Source organism: Eumetopias jubatus, unplaced genomic scaffold, assembly GCF_037043125.1.
Source record: "Eumetopias jubatus isolate StellerSeaLion01/CBP00866 unplaced genomic scaffold, mEumJub1_p1.0 scaffold_11, whole genome shotgun sequence".
In the NCBI taxonomy this organism is placed as follows: domain Eukaryota; kingdom Metazoa; phylum Chordata; class Mammalia; order Carnivora; family Otariidae; genus Eumetopias; species Eumetopias jubatus.
This window is the reverse complement of record NW_028274817.1, coordinates 55,487,043-55,503,085: the sequence shown is the minus strand read 5'-3', so window position 1 is coordinate 55,503,085 and position 16,043 is coordinate 55,487,043. Positions and strand designations below refer to the sequence as shown.

The 16,043-nt window shown below is 36.1% G+C and overlaps 1 protein-coding gene across 1 annotated transcript in view; it reads left to right on the top strand.

Annotated features, from left to right (window-relative positions):
- The window catches only part of DACH2 (dachshund family transcription factor 2), a 902,406-nt gene that overhangs the window by 635,542 nt on the left and 250,821 nt on the right, over nt 1-16,043 (top strand). The window contains exon 4 of the mRNA XM_028101436.2: nt 15,597-15,728. Coding sequence (XP_027957237.2) covers nt 15,597-15,728 — 132 coding nt within the window. The remainder of the gene's footprint in view (nt 1-15,596; nt 15,729-16,043) is intronic.

Sequence of the window (16,043 nt, the reverse complement as noted above, 5' to 3'; positions counted from 1 at the left end):
GCAGTAACCTCTTTGACACAGCTGTAGTGACTGTCTCTGAGGCAAGTGATAGAAAAGCAAAAATAAATATTTGGACTACATCAAAATAAACACTTCTGCACAGCAAAGGAAACAATCACCAAACTAAAAGGCAACCTATGGAATGGGAGAGTATATTTGCAAATGACATATCTGATAAAATGTTTGTATCCAAAAAATATAAAGAACTTATAAAGCTCTACAATGAAAAAATGAATAATCCAGTTAAAAAATGGGGAGAAGACATGAATAGACATTTTCCCAAAGAAGACACACAGATGGCAACAGGCCCATGAAGAGATGTTCAACATCACTTATAATCCAGGAAATACAAATCAAAACTACAGTCATCACCAAACACACATGAGAATAGCTAAAATCAACAATACAATGTTATTTCATTTTTTATCTTTTTGAGGATCTTCCATACTCTTTTCCAGAGTGGCTGTACCAGTTTGCATTCCCAAAAACAGTGCATGAGGGTTGCTTTTTCTCCACATTCTCACCATCAGTTGTTGATTCTTGTGCTTTTGATTTTGCCATTTTGACATGTGTGAGGTGATATCTCATTGTAATTTTGATTTGTATTTCCTTGACAATGAATGATTTGAACATTTTTTTCATGTGGTTTTGGTCATCTGGATGTCCTCTTTGGAAAAATGTCTGCTCATCTCTTCTGCCCAATTTTTAATTCAATTATTTTTTGGTGTTGAATTCTATAAGTTTTTAATATATTTTGCATGGTAGCCTTTTATCAGCTATGTCATATGCAAATATCTTATCCCATTCTGCAGTTTGTCTTTTAGTTATGTTGACTGTTTCCTTTGTTGTGCAGAAGCTTTTTATTTTGATATATTCTTAATATTTTATTTTTGCTTTTCTTTCATTTACCAAAAGAGACATATCAAAAAATGTCGCTATGGCCAATGTCAGAGAAATTACTGCTAGTGTTCTCTTCTAGGATATTTATCATTTCAGGTCTCACATTTAGGTCTTTAATCCTTTATGAATTTATTTCTGTGTATGGTGTAAGAAAGTGATCCAGTTTCTTTCTTTTGTATGTAGCTGTCCAGTTTTCCCAATACCATTTGTAGAACAGGCTGTCTTTTTTCCATTTCATATTATTGTTTCTGTTGAAGATTAATTGACCATAGAAACATGGGCTTCTTTTTGGGATTTCTGTTTTTTTCTATTGATCTATATGTTTGTATTTGTGCCAGTACAATACTGTTTTGATTATCACAGCTTTATAATATAATTTGAAGTCTGGAATTGTGATACCTCCAGCTTTGTTTTTCTTTTTTTGTTTGTTTGTTTATTTTTCTTAAGCTTGCTTTGGGTATTCAGAATTTTTTGTGGTTTCATACACATTTTAGTATTGTTTGTTTTTGTTGTATCAGAAGTGCTGTTGGTATTTTGAAAAGGATTGCCTTAATTCTTTGGATCATTTGGGTAATATGGACATTTTAACAGTCTGGGTTCTCCCAATCCATGAACATGGAATGTTTTTCATTTGTTTGTCATCTTTAGTTTCTTTCATCAGTTTTACATTTTTTGGAATACATTTTTGTCTCTGGTTGTGTTTATTCCTAGCTATTTAATTCTTTTTGGTGGCATTGCAGATGGAATTACTTTCTTAAATTTATTTCTGTTGCTTCATTATTAGCGTATAGAAATGCAATGGATTTGTCTACATTGACTTTGTATCCTGCAACCTTCCTAAATTCATTTATTAGTTCTAGTAGGTTTTTGGTGGAATCTTTCGGGTTTTCTATATATAGTATCATGTCATCTGCAAATAGCAAAAGTTTTACTTTTCTTTGCTGAGTTGGAGCCTTTTATTTCTTCTTGTTGTCTTATTGCTGTGCTTAGGACTACTAGTATTATGTTGAATAAAAGTCATGATTGTGGACATTCTTTTCTTGTCCCTGACATTAGAAGAAAAACAGTTTTTCTCCATTTAGGATGATACTAGCTGTGGGTTATTCATATATGGTCTTTTTTATGTTGAGGTACATTCCCTTTAAATATAATTTGTTAAGAGTTTTTATCACGAATTGATCTACTTTGTCAAATGATTTTTCTGGGTCTATTGAAATGATCATATAGTTCTTACTCTTTCTGTTATTTATGTGATGTATCACATGGATTTATTTACAAATATTGAACCACACTTGCAAGCCAGTAATAAATCCCACTTGTGGTGATTGATTCTTTTAATGTATTGTTGACTTTGGTTTGCTATTGTTTTACTGAGAATTTTTTGCATCTATGTTCGTCAGGGATATTAGCCTGTCCTCTTTTTTAGTGGAGTCTTTATCTTGTTTTGGTATCAGGGTAATGCTGGTCTCATAGAATGAATTTGGAATTTTTCCTTCCTTTTTTATTTTTTGGAATAGTTTGAAAAGTATAGGTAATATGTCTTCTTTAAATGTTTGGTAGAATTTGCCTTTGAATCCATCTGGTCCTGAACTTTTGTTTGTTGGGAGGTTTTTGATTATTGGTACAATTTCCTTGCTGGTTATTCATCTTTTCAAATTTCCTCATTCTTTCTGTTTCAGTTTGGTAGTTTATATGTTTCTAGGAATTCATCCATTTCTTCCAGGTTGTCCAATTTGTGGGTATATATTTTTTCATAATATTCTCTTATGATTGTTTGTATTTCTGTGGTATTGTTTGTTATTTCTCCTTTCTCGGTTGTGATTTTAAGTATTTGAGCTCTCTCTCTCGAAAAATCTGGCTGGATATTTATCAATTTTAATGGCTTATTCATAAAACGAGCTCCTTATTTCATTGATCTCTTCTGTTTTTTGTTTGTTTGTTTGTTTCTGTATCAGTTATTTCTGCTGTAATTTTATTATTTCCTTCCTTCTGCAGGTTTTATGTTTTAATTGTTTTTTTTTCTTTTTCTAACTCCTTTAGATGCAAGATTAGTTTGTTCATTTGAGATTTTTCTTGCTTCCTGAGGTAGGTTTGTATTAATATAAACTCCCTTCCTTTTTTTAAAGATTTTATTTATTTATTTGAGAATGAGACAGAGAGTGAGAGAGAGAACACGAGCGGATGAGGGGCAGAGAGAGAAGAAGACTCCCTGCTGAGCAGGCAGCCCAATGTGGGGCTCAATCCTGGGACTCTGGGATGATGACCTAAGCCGAAGGCAGACGCTTAACTAACTGAGCCACCCAGATGTCCCTATAAACTCCCCTCTTATAAACACTTTTGCTACATCCCAGAGGTTTAAGACCATCATGGTTTCATTTTCATTTGTTTCTATGCACTTTTTTTTTCTCCTTTGATTTCCTCATTGACCCATTCATTGTTTAGTAGCATGTTACATAACCTCCATATGTTTGCGGTCTTTCCAGATTTTTTCTTATGGATGACTTGTAGTTTCATAGTGGTGTAGTCAGAAAAGATGGATGGTATAAACTATGATCTTCTTGAATTTGTTGAGGCTGGTTTTGTGGCCAAATATCAGCTGTCTTCTGGAAAGAATGTTTCATGTGCACTTGAAAAGAAGGTGTATTCTGTTTTTTTTTAGGACGGAATGTTCTGAATGTATCTGTTAATCCTTCTCATCCAGTTTGCCATTCAAAGCCATTGTTTCCTTGTTGATTTTCTGCATAGGTGATATGTCCATTGATCTAATTGAGGTCTTAAAATCCCCTATTATTATTGTGTTATTATCAAATGATTTCTTTTGTTTGCTATTTACTCTTTTATATATATGAGTTCTCCTATGCTGGGTGGATAAATATTTACAGTTGTTATATCCTCTTATTGGATTTTCCCTTTTATTATCATATAGTGTCCTTCTTTGGTTCTTGTTACTGTCTTCGTTTTAACGTCTATTTTGTCTGATGTTAAGTATTGCTACTCTGACTTTCTTTTGTCATCCATTTGGATGATAGATATTTCTCCTTCTACTCACTTTCAATCTGCTGATGTCTTTAGGTAAAATGAGTCTTTGTATATGGATTGATCTTGTTGTTTTATTTTATCCATTCTGTCACACTCTGTCTTTTTATTAGAGCATTTATTGTTTCTGAAGATTTTCTCTGATCTTTTATTGTTTTTCTCTCATTTTGCTGATTTTCTTTAGTGATATATTTAGATTTCTTTCTCTTTATTCAGTGCATATTTATAAGTGGGTTTTGATATATGGTTACCATCATGTTTGTATATCTCTTTTTCAAATAGCAGTCCATATTAAGTTCATGGTTGTTTATATATGAATGCATGGTTTTCTCTTCTCCCCATTTTGTAGGTATATATTATATTTTCTGTCTATTTTTTTATGTGAATACCTTGATGGAATTTTTTACAGAAATTTTAAGTTTTGCTCCTTTCTTACCTTTTTATGCTCTCATTTTTTTCTCTCCTTTCCACTCAGAGTCCCCTTTAATATTTCTTGCAGGGCTGGCTTAGTGGCTACAAACCACTTTAGTTTTTGTTTGTCTGGGAAATTCTTTACCTCTCCTACTATGAATGATAGTCTTTCTGGATAGAACATTCTTGGCTGCAAATTTTTCCCATTGAGCACTTTGAATGTGTCATGCCACTCTCCTCTGGCTTGCCAAGTTTATGTTGAGAAGTCACCAGCTACCCTTATGGCTTTTCTCTTGTAGGTTAAGGACTACTTTTGTCATGGTGCTTTTAAGATTTTTTTTTCTTTATCTCTCTATTTTGCAAATTTAACTACAATATATCTTGGTGTTGGCCTGATTTTGTTGATTTTGGTGGGAGTTATCTGTGCCTTCTGGATCTGGATGTCTGTTTCCTTTTCCAGTTTAGGGAAGTTTTCAGCTATTAATTATTTGAAAAAATTTTCTGCCCCCCCTCTCTCTCTTCTTTTGGGACTCCTATAAAGCTAATGTTATTACATTTGATGGAGTCACTGAGTTCCATATTTTTATTCTCACACTGTGTAATTTTTCTTTTCTCTCTCTTGTTCAGCGTAATTTACTTTCCATTACTCTGACTTCTAGATCATTAGTTCATTCCTCTGCTTCTTCCATCCTACTATTCACTCCTGCTATTCATCAAATGTGTTTCTCTTTTTGTTTACTGAGCTGTTTATCTCTGCTATGTTATTCCTTATCTCTGTGTTAATGCTCTCACTTATGTATTCCACTCTTTTGTCAAGTCTAGTGAGTATACTTATGATCATTGCTTTAAATTCTCCATCAGGCATGTTACTTATATCTGTTTTCCCTAGATCTCTGGCCATGGCCTTGTCCTGTTCTTTTATTTGGGATAATTTTCTCTGTCTCCTGAGTTTGTCTCCCTCTCTGTATTGATCCCTGTGTGTCAAGAAAGTCAGCTATGTCTTCTTCTCTTTAAGGTAGTGACTACATGAAGAGGAGATCCTGGATTCTCTTTCAATACAGTGCCCCCTGTTCACCAGAACCTGGCACTTTGGGAGAGTATAGTATGGGTGTTGCTTATGCCCTGTTGAATCTGAGTCACTTTTACTTTTACTAGTACAATCATCCACACTAATTCTCTGCTTTTTGTAGGATAAGCTTGCTCTCTGTGGTGTCAGTGGGAACTAAGCTTGCTAGCTCTTAGTGAGTGTGCCCACTGGGGAACTTGGGAGCAGAATGGGTGTTAGCAAAATTTGTGTTGGGCAAGGTCTTATGCCAGATCCCCATAAGTGCTCTGATGGCTGAAGGCTGAGTCCTGGGGCAGCTGGGAGTAGAAGGAGGGGCAGGGCATTGTCTTGGCACAGCTAAGGTGGAGACACAATGGTGGCCAGAGGTGTGAGGCTGGGCATTGCACCTAGGGTGCACAGGCCAGATGTACAGCCATAACAAAAGTTTTCCCTGAGCCCTGAATTGAGTGTAAATCTTTCTCTAAAGCCCTTCCATTCACAGGTGAGTCTGTGTTTATCATGTGGGTGGTGGTGAGAAAAGTCACCTGCCACCTCTCTCATTTTCTCTTTTTCTAAATTTAGATTCAAATACCCACATATAGTACATCATTAGTTTCAGATATAATGTTCAATAATTCATCAGTTGTGTATAACACTGAGTGCTCATCACATCACATGCCCTCTTTAATGCCCATCACCCAGTTTCTCCATCCACCCACTCATCTCCCGTCCAGCAACCCTCAGTTTGTTTCCCAGTGTCAAGAATCTTTCATGGTTTGTCTCCCTCTCTGATTTCTTCCCATGCAATTTTCTGTTGCATCCCCTATGATCCTCTGTGCTATTTCTTATATTCCACATATGAGTGAAACCATATAATTGTCTTTCTCTGATTGACTTATTTTATTTAGCATATACCCTCCAGTTCTATTTGCGTCGATGTAAATGGTAGGTATTCATCCTTTCTGATGGCTGAGTAATATTCCATTGTATATATGAACCACCTCTTCTTTATCCATTCATCTGTTGAAAGATATCTTGGCTCCTTCCAGTTTGACTATTTGGACATTGCTGCTGAGAAAATTGGGTTGCATGTATCCCTTCTTTTCACTACATCTGTATCATTGGGGTAAATACCTAGGAGTGCAATTGCTGGGTCTTAGGGCAAATCTATTGTTAACTTCTTGAAGAACCTCCATACTATTTTCCAGAGTGGCTAAACCAGCTTGCATTCCCACGAACAGTGTAGGAGTGTTCCCCTTTCTCCACATCCTCTCCAACATTTGTTGTTCCGTGTCTTGTTAATCTTAGCAATTCTGACTGGTGTGAGGTGATATCTCATTGTGGTTTTAATTTGTATTTCACTGATGCCGAGTGATATTGAGCATTTCTTTCAGATGTCTGTTGGTCATTTGGATGTCTTCTTTGGAGAAATATCTGTTCATATCTTCTGCCCATTTCTTTACTGGATTGTGTGTTTTTGGGTGTTGAATTTGATAAGTTCCTTACTTATCTGATATGTCGTTTGAAAATATCTTCTCCTTTTTTTTATCTGATATGTCGTTTGAAAATATCTTCTCCCATTCCATAGGTTGCCTTTTAGTTTTGTTGATTCTTTCCTTTGCTGTGCAAAACCTTTTAATCTTGAAGAAGTCCCTATAGTTCATTTTTGCTTTTGTTTCCTTTGCCTTTAGAGACGTGTCTTGAAAGAAGTTGTTGCAGCCAAGGTTGAAAGGGTTGCTACCTGTTTTCTCCTCTAGGATTTTGATGGAGTCCTGTCTCACATTTAGGTCTTTCATCCATTTTGAGTTTATCTTTGTGTATGGTGTAAGATAATGATCCAGTTTCATTCTTCTGCATGTGGCTGTCCAAGTTTCCCAGCAAAATTTTTTGAAGACTGTCTTATTTCCATTGCATAGTCTTCCCTGCTTTGTCAAAGATTAGTTGACCATAGAGTTTAAGGTCCATTTCTGGGTTTTCCATTCTGTTTCATTGATCTTTGTTTCTGTTTTTGTGCCAATACCATGATGTCTTGATGATCACAGCTTTGTAATATAGCTTGAGTCAGGCATTATGATGCCCCCAGCTTTGGTTTTCATTTTCAACATTCCTCTGGCTATTCGGAGTCTTTTCTGGTTCCATGCACATTTTAGGATTGTTTGTTCCAGCTCTGTGAAAAATGTCAACGGTATTTTGATAGGGATTGATTGAATGTGCAGATTGCTTTGGGTAGCTTAGACATTTTAACAATATTTATTCTTCCAGTCCAAGAACATGGAATGCTTTTCCAACTCCTTGTGTCTTCCTCAATTTCTTTCATAAGTGTTCTGTAGTTTTTAGAGTACTGATCCTTTACCTCTTTGGTTAGGTTTATTCCTAGGTATCTTATGGTTTTTGGTGCTATTATAAATGGGATTGATTCCTTAATTTATCTTTCTTCAGTCACATTGTGTATAGAAATGCAATGATTTATATCATTGATTTTATACCCTGCCACATTGCTGAATTGTTGTATGAGTTCTAGCAATTTTGGGGTGGAGTCTTCTGGATTTGCCACATAAAGAATCATGTCATCAGTGAAGAGAGAGACTTTGATTTCTTCCTTGTCAATTTGAATGCCTTTTATTTCTTTTTGTTGTCTGATTGCTGAAGCTAGGACGTCTAATGATATGTTGAACAACACTGGTGAGAGTGGGCATCCCTGTCATGTTTGTGACCTTAGGGGAAATGCTCTCAGTTTTTCACTATTGAGAATGATATTTGCTGTGGGATCTTCGTAGATGGCTTTTATGGTTTTGAGGTATGTTCCCCCTATCCCTATACTTTACTGAGTTTTAATCAAGAAAGGATGCTGTATTTTTTCAAATGTTTTTTTCTGCATCAATTGAGAGGATCAGGTGATTCTTGTCTTTTCTTTTATTAATGTGATCTATCCCATTGATCAATTTGTGAATGTTGAACCACCCTTGCATCTCAGGAATAAATCCCACTTAGTCGTGGTGAATAATCCTTTTAATGTACAATTGGATCCTATTAGTTTGTATCTTGGTGAGTACTTTGGCATCCATCTTCATCAGGGATATTAGTCTGTAATTCTCCTTTTTGATGGGGTTTTTGTCTGGTTTGGGGATCAGGGTAATGCTGGCCTCATAGAATGAATTTGGAAGTTTTCCTTCCATTTCTATTTTTTGAAACAGCTTCAGTAGAATAGGTATTATTTCTTCTTTAAATGTTTGGTAGAATTCTCCTGGGAAACCATCTGGTCCTGGACTCTAGATTTTTGGGAGGTTTTATATTATTGCTTCAATTTCTTTGCTGTTTATTGGCTTATTCAGATTTTCTATTTCTTCTTATTTCAGTTTTGGTAGCTTATAAGTTTCCAGGAGTTCATCCTTTTCTCCAGATTGCCTAATTTGTGGCTATATAGTTGCTCATAATATGTTCTTAAAATTGTCTGTGTGTCCTTGGTGTTGGTCACGATCTCTCCTCTTTCATTCATGATTTATTAATTTTGGTCCTTTCTCTTTTCTTTTGAATAAGTCTGGCTAGAAGTTTATCAATGTTACTAATTCTTTCAAAGAACAAACTTCTAGTTTTATTGATCCATTCTACTGTTTTTCTTTTTTCAATTTTATTGATTTCTGCTCTAATCTTTATTATTTCTCTTCTGCTTCATTTAAGCTTTATTTGTTGTTCTTTCTCCAGCTCCTTTAGGTGTAAGTTTAGCTTGTGTATTTGAAATCTTTCTAATTTTTTGGGATATGCTCTTATTACAGTGTACTTCTTTCTCAGGACCACCTTTGCTGTATCCCAAAAGTTTTGAACAAATGTATTTTCATTCTCATTAGTTTCCATGAATTTTTAAAATTCTTCTTTAATTTCCTGGTTGACCCTTTTATTCTTCCATAGGATGCTATTTAACCCCAAGTGTTTGAGAATCTTCCAAATTTCCTCTTGTGTCTGAGTTCAAGTTTTAATGCATTATGGTCTGAAAATATGCAGGGAATAATCACAATCTTTTGGTATCAGTTGAGACCTGATTTGGACCCAGTATGTGATCTATTTTGGAGAAAGTTCCATGTGTTCTTGGGAAGAATGAGCATTCTGTTCTTTTAGGATGGAATGTTCTGTATATATCTGTGAAGTCCATCTGGTCCATTGTGTTATTCAAAGCCCTTGTTTCTTCGTTGATTTTCTAGTTAGATGATCTGTCCATTGATGTGAGTGGGATGTTGAAGTCCCCTACCATTAATGTATTATTATCAATGTGTTTCTTTACTTTGTTTATTAATTGGTTTATATAATTGGCTTCTCCAATGTTGGGGACATACATATTTACAATTGTTAGATCTTGTTGGATAGACCCTTTAAGTATAGTGTCCCTCTTCATTTCTTACTACAGTCTTTGGTTTAATATCTAATTTCTATGATATGAGTATTGCAACCCCAGCTGTCTTTGAGGTGTATTATCATGGTAAATAATTCTCCATCCCCTCACTTTCAGTTTGGAGGTGTCTTTAGGTCTATGATAAGTCTCTTATAGACAGCATATGGATGGGTCTTGCTTTTTCTATCCAATCTGCTACCCTGTGTCTTTTGATTGAAGCATTTAGCCCATTTACATTCAGAGTAACTATCCCAAAAGATATGAATTAATGCCATTGTATTGCCTTAAAGTTCCTGTTTCTGTAGATTTTCTCTTTCTTTCTGGTCTATGTTACTTTTGGCTCTCTCCTCATTTATAGGATTCCCCCTTAATATTTTTTGCAGGACTCACTTAATGGTCACATATTCTTTCATTTTCTGTCTGTCCTGGAAGTCCTTTATCTCTCCTTCCATTCTGAATGACAGCCTTGCTTGATAAAATATTCTTGGCCTCATATTCTTCTCATTAAGTACCCTGAATATATTATTCCAGCCCTTTCTTGTCTGCCAGGTTTCTGTTTATAGGTCTGTTGTCGTTCTGGTGCTCTTCCCTCTGTAAGTAAGGAGCCTCTTGTTTTGAGCTTCTTTCAGGATTCTCTTTCTCTAAAATTTGTAAGCTTCAGTATTATATGTCGGGGTGTTGATGTATTTTTATTCTTTTTGGGAGTGGTTCCCTCTGCCTCGTGGACATGAATGCTTGTTTTCTTCCCCAGATTAAGGAAGTTCTTAGCTATGATTTACTCAAGTATAACTTCTGACCCCCCCTTCACCCTCAGGTCCCCAAATAATTCTGACATTGGTACGTTTCATGACATCAGTAATTTCTCAAAGCCTTTGTTCATGGGCTATTAGTTGTTTTTCTCTTTTTGCCTCAACTTCCTTCCACCAGCCTATCTTCTAGATCACTTACTCTCTCTTCTGCCTCATTCACCCTCATTGTTAGAGCATCCAAATTAGACTGTATCTCCATTATAACATTCTTAAATTTGGCCTGACTAGATGTCATTTATGCACTAAGAGATTCTCTAGTTTTTTTGTTGTTTTTTTTTTCAAACCCAGCTATTAACTTTATAATTGTTATCCTGGTTTCCATCTCTGACATCTAACTTATATCCTTATCAATTAGATCTGTGCAGAGAATATTACCTCTGGTTCTTCTTTTTGTTGTGAATTCTTCCTTCTAGTCATTTTGCCCAGAGAAGAATGGGTGAGCCATTGAGCAGAATCAAAATTATCAACCACAACCCAAACAAAATACACACTAGACAAATCCAAAGAGATCAGAAACCAAAACAGAAAAGCAAGCAAAAAAAAAAGAAAAGGCAGAGGAGAGAGAATATAATTTCATAGGGTGGACGAATCCTGATCCACTTGTTCCTGAGTGACTTTTGATCTCTGTGTTAGAAGACACTAAATCCCAAAATTGCAAAGAAAGCAAACCTTGTATATATACAAAACTAAAATTGAATAGAATGAAAAGATCAATAAATGAAGAATATGTCTATGAAATGTAGATGTAAAAATAAAAGTTAAATAGTGACTTAAAAACAGTGTTGATAAAATAAGAAACTAGTTGAAAGGGGGAAATAAAAAGAAAAAAGAAATGGAAAATTTTAGACTGAAAAATAAATGAATCATGCGAAAAATCCTCAAGTTCTATATACTACTTTCCCCCAGCGCCAGAGTTTTACAGTATTGTCGGATCTGTAAACTTGTGCACCTGTTCTGGGGGAGGGGACTGCTGTGCTGTTTCTCAGGTGTCTTGTCTGGGCAGAGTTGCACCACCCCTTGCCAGGGGGTTGAGCTCAGTGTATGCTGGTCCTCTGTGTGGCTTTTTTTCCTTTTAGGCTTTCTATGCCTCTTTAGAGGATCAAAATTAAAATGGCCATGCCGTGATATCCAACCCCAGACCCAAAAGATCGCAGTCCCCCCTCTTTAGTAAACACTCTGGGACAGTCTTCACTTTTGTTTATGCCAAACTCTGCACACTCCTGCAGTGCGTGCCCACAGCAACCTTCCCATAGGGAGTCTGAAAGTCTCGCATCACTGCCCTTTGTAGGGCCCTGGTGCTGAGACCTTTCGTGGGATGGTGCACATACCTGCTCTGCCACTCCCAGGGGATGGTGCACATACCTGCTCTGCCACTCCCAGGGGATGGTCCCTGTGTTCCATTCTGCTGCTTGGTGCCCATGCAGAGAGTGTTCACCCAATCGGGCCCGGCTCACAGTTTATGGTGACTGAGCTGAGAGCCCTTATACCCGCCCCCCTGCTTCACTGACAGTAACCAGTTTCCCCACTCCACTTCCTGGACACTTTACTGGCTCAGGCACCCCCATTAGTTCTGTGACCCCTGGGATGCTGACACCACATTGATCCACCTAGAATTCTGCCCCTTTCATTCCATAAGCCCCTTTCAAACAGGGATGTCTCTCACTGGAGCAGATTTCTAAGAGTTCTGATTTTGTCCTCTGGGGCTCTATTGTTTTCTGGTAGCCGGCTTATGGAGGCTTCCTCCCCTCTCCATTTATTTTCTGATATCTCCCCTCAGTTTCACTTTTCCAGCCCTCCTACCTTGCAAAATGCAGTCACTTTTCTACTTGTAGAGTTCCAAATATTTTTTTCTTACATCTCAGGCTGAATTCATGGGTGTGCAGAATGGTTTGATAGTTATCTAGCTAAATTCAAGGGACCAGATGAAATGAGGTCCCCTACTCTTCCACCATCTTGCGTCCTCCCCAGCTCTCTCATTTTCAAAAAAGTCACCCAATATGCTACAAAATCAGTATGAACAGATCTGTCTCCTGTTTTCCCCCAGCATTTTGTAAACTGCATTTTCATGTTGCCTTTCCACAAAGGCTACTGTCCCTTTATGGGCAGCAGCCCAGCTGTCATCTAGTGCTGAGGCACTGACTTTTTAAAGCTCCAGGCTCCAAGTCCCACTGGTTTTACAAACTCACAGAATTCAGTCTCTGGTTTTTACTGCTAAATGTTATGAGGATTAGTCTTCCCCATATCAGCTCTCTGGTGCAAGGGCCTATTTCTCTAACTTTTCTGCGTGTAGCTCACTTTCTTTTGTGGGCAGTCTCCCTCCATCTTTCTGACCTTCTTAACCTTTAAGATGCAGCATCTTTTATATATTTGGTTGTGGAGGGTTTTTGTTTGTTTGTTTCCTGCTAATCTCTGGATTGCTCTCCAATTTATTGACATGGAAATGGATGATATCTAGTTGTAAATGTGGGATGGGGTGAGCTCAATGTCCTCTTACTCTGCCATCTTTCCACACTGCTCTCTCCTCATTAACTCTTACTTAAACTAGTTCAGTACTTTAACAAATACATCCAGATCCCATCACAAAACTCGGATTTTTTTCATATCTTCCTCTAAATATCTGACCTATGACAGTTTGCTCTGAGACTATTTCTTCATTTTCAAAAAGAAGAGATTGAACTAGGTAGCTCCTAAATATCTTTGTAGTGCTTCATATTTTGATTCTTTACTACCTTAATATTGCTTTCTGAATTTGCTCACTGATTTTTTTTCTTCAATGATATTGTACAGATAGCATCTGGTTGAAAAAAATGCATAAATATTGGAACTTTCTATTTTTTCTATGAATTAAAAATATGAGGGTACTCTTGCTCACTAATTGCCTTAGTGTCATTGTATGAGACACTTTTTTTCTGGAATTCCCTGTCTATAAGATATTTTGTTGACTTTTGTTTTTCACAGAGGACAAATCCATATATTATTACAAAATCCACTACTACACTTCCAGTAATTAAACAACTACCAGTTCAGTAATTATCATAGTCAGGATCCAGTTCTGGATTGCTGATCAGAATAGCTTATGTAAATTCTTGAAACTTTTCCTGATACATTTTTTGTTATGAGGCACTCAGACCTGGCAGTCCTAATTAGGGTCCTTTGATTGGTTTAAATCACTGCCATCATATTTTCTGCCCAGAGTTACTGTTTGATGTTGGACAGGTCACTGGGGGACTGGAATTCTGTAAAGCTAAATGTAGCAAGAAAATTTCTGGGATCATCTATATTATATAATGTAAAAATGTATATCATCAATTCTGAGACTAAAGCAATTTCTTTCAGATTATTTTTTTGCCATGATTAATAGACAAGCTAATGTGGTGAAAATTTACTTCACTTGGAGTTTTACATGCTTTGTAAAGAGTATAGAGTGGCAAAATAGAACCTTAGTTATTCTCTCAAACGTACACAATTACATGTTCTAGGCTGCACTTCCCCTTACACCTTTAATAAAGAATTCACCTTACCTCTTAGAATCAGATTCTTCTAATAATGGCACTTAAATTTTCTGTTTGCCACAACCAATATATGCCTTGTTTTCCTTGATTTGCATTTGCATGGAAGGATAGATTTCACTGAATTTTAAAACGCTGTGTTTTAAATCTGCCAGTTTTCCCCCCCTTTTTGTCCATGGCATCACTGCACCAATATATGACTATGAATTTAGACATTATATAAAAATAATCAAGGTGAATTCACTAGACATTTTGGAAAGAATTGTTGGAATATGGTTTGTGTTCTATTTTTAGTATCCATTTCCTTATATATCTTTATGGTACTGCCTGATATAGACTTCTTAAGAGAAATAATTTTAAACTTAAGCACTCACATTTTTTCTTTGAGTTTTTTAGTTCTACCTCTTTGTACCATTATACAGACTTTTAAAAAGTAATTGCCTTATATATTCTTTAAATATTTTATTTAAACTCAATTTAGTTAACATATAGTGTATTGTTGGTTTCAGGGGTAGAAGTTAGTGATTCATCAGTTGCATATAACATCCAATGCTCATTACATCAAATGCCCTCCTTAATACCTATCACCCAATACCTCATCCCCCCACCCACCTCCGCTCCAACAACCCTCAGTTTGTTTCCTATAGTTAAGAATCTCTTATGGTTTGCCTCTCTCTCTCTTTTTATCTTAATTTATTTTTCTTTCCCTTCCCCTACGTTCATCACTTTTTTTTTCTTAAATTCCACATATGGGTGAAATTATATGGTATTTGTCTTTCTCTGATTTATTTCACTTAGCATAATATCCTCTATTTCTATCCACATTGTTGTAAATGACAAGATCTCATTCTTTCTGATGGCTGAGTAATATTCTATTGTATATATATACCACATCTTCTTTATCCATTCATCTGTTGATGGAAATATGGACTGTTTCCATATTTTGGCTATTGTGGACATTGCTGCTATAAACACTGGGGTGCATTATTTTATATTAATACAAAAAAAGTAATTATACTATAGGAGTTGGCATATTTTCAGGGGTTACATGCCCTGTTTTCATTTATTTGGTCCCTCAATGTATAAGCATGAGAAAGGTAAAATATAGAAAGACAATTTGAAATAATTTTTTCCCTCCTCTCTTCCCCTTCTTTCCAAGGTAATTCTGACAGGGAAGACAGCTCATCCTTTAGCAAAATCCCAACAATACATTCACTAGAATGTAATTGCTTCAAGTATTTCACAGTGTTTTCTCTGAAAATGTTATTTTCGATGGAATTTGACAACCATTTAATGAGTTTTCAGATTTTTAAACTGTCCATTGTAAGATGAAGTAAAAAACAGGAGTTGAAAATTACTTTGTTAAAGAATATTATACATAAATTAGACATAGGTTTCTTTTGGCTTGTTCTATGCAGCATAGATCTGTTAAAGAAATATATCCAGCTTTCAATTACATTAAGAAATCGCCCCCCTTTTAAAAGGGATGGTTCTGGTTTTAGGTATAACAGCTGCAGCAATGGCTGAGGCAATGAAACTGCAGAAGATGAAACTTATGGCAATGAACACTCTTTCGGGAAAAGGAAACCAAAATGGGACCGAATCGGAGCCTGATGATCTTAATTCTAATACTGGTGAGTGTCTTCAGGACTATAAGGCAGTGACTCTTACTAATGTACTCTGAGATTGGAGAGAGGAGGGATGAGGGGGAGGGGAGAGAATAATTTGTATACTTTGATTTTGAGCAGGTATTGCAGAAGGATGCTTAACCTTACTTCTAACTAGTATGGTGAAACTAGAAAACCATTACAAGTCAGAATTACATTTCAGGAAACAATCAGTTTATCTCCATTATTTTTTGTAATGGAATTAATTACTAATTTTTATAGTGTTAGCTATTTTACCTTCTGTCTGTAAAATGTTGTCCCCTTCAGTTTCACCCCCTCTTT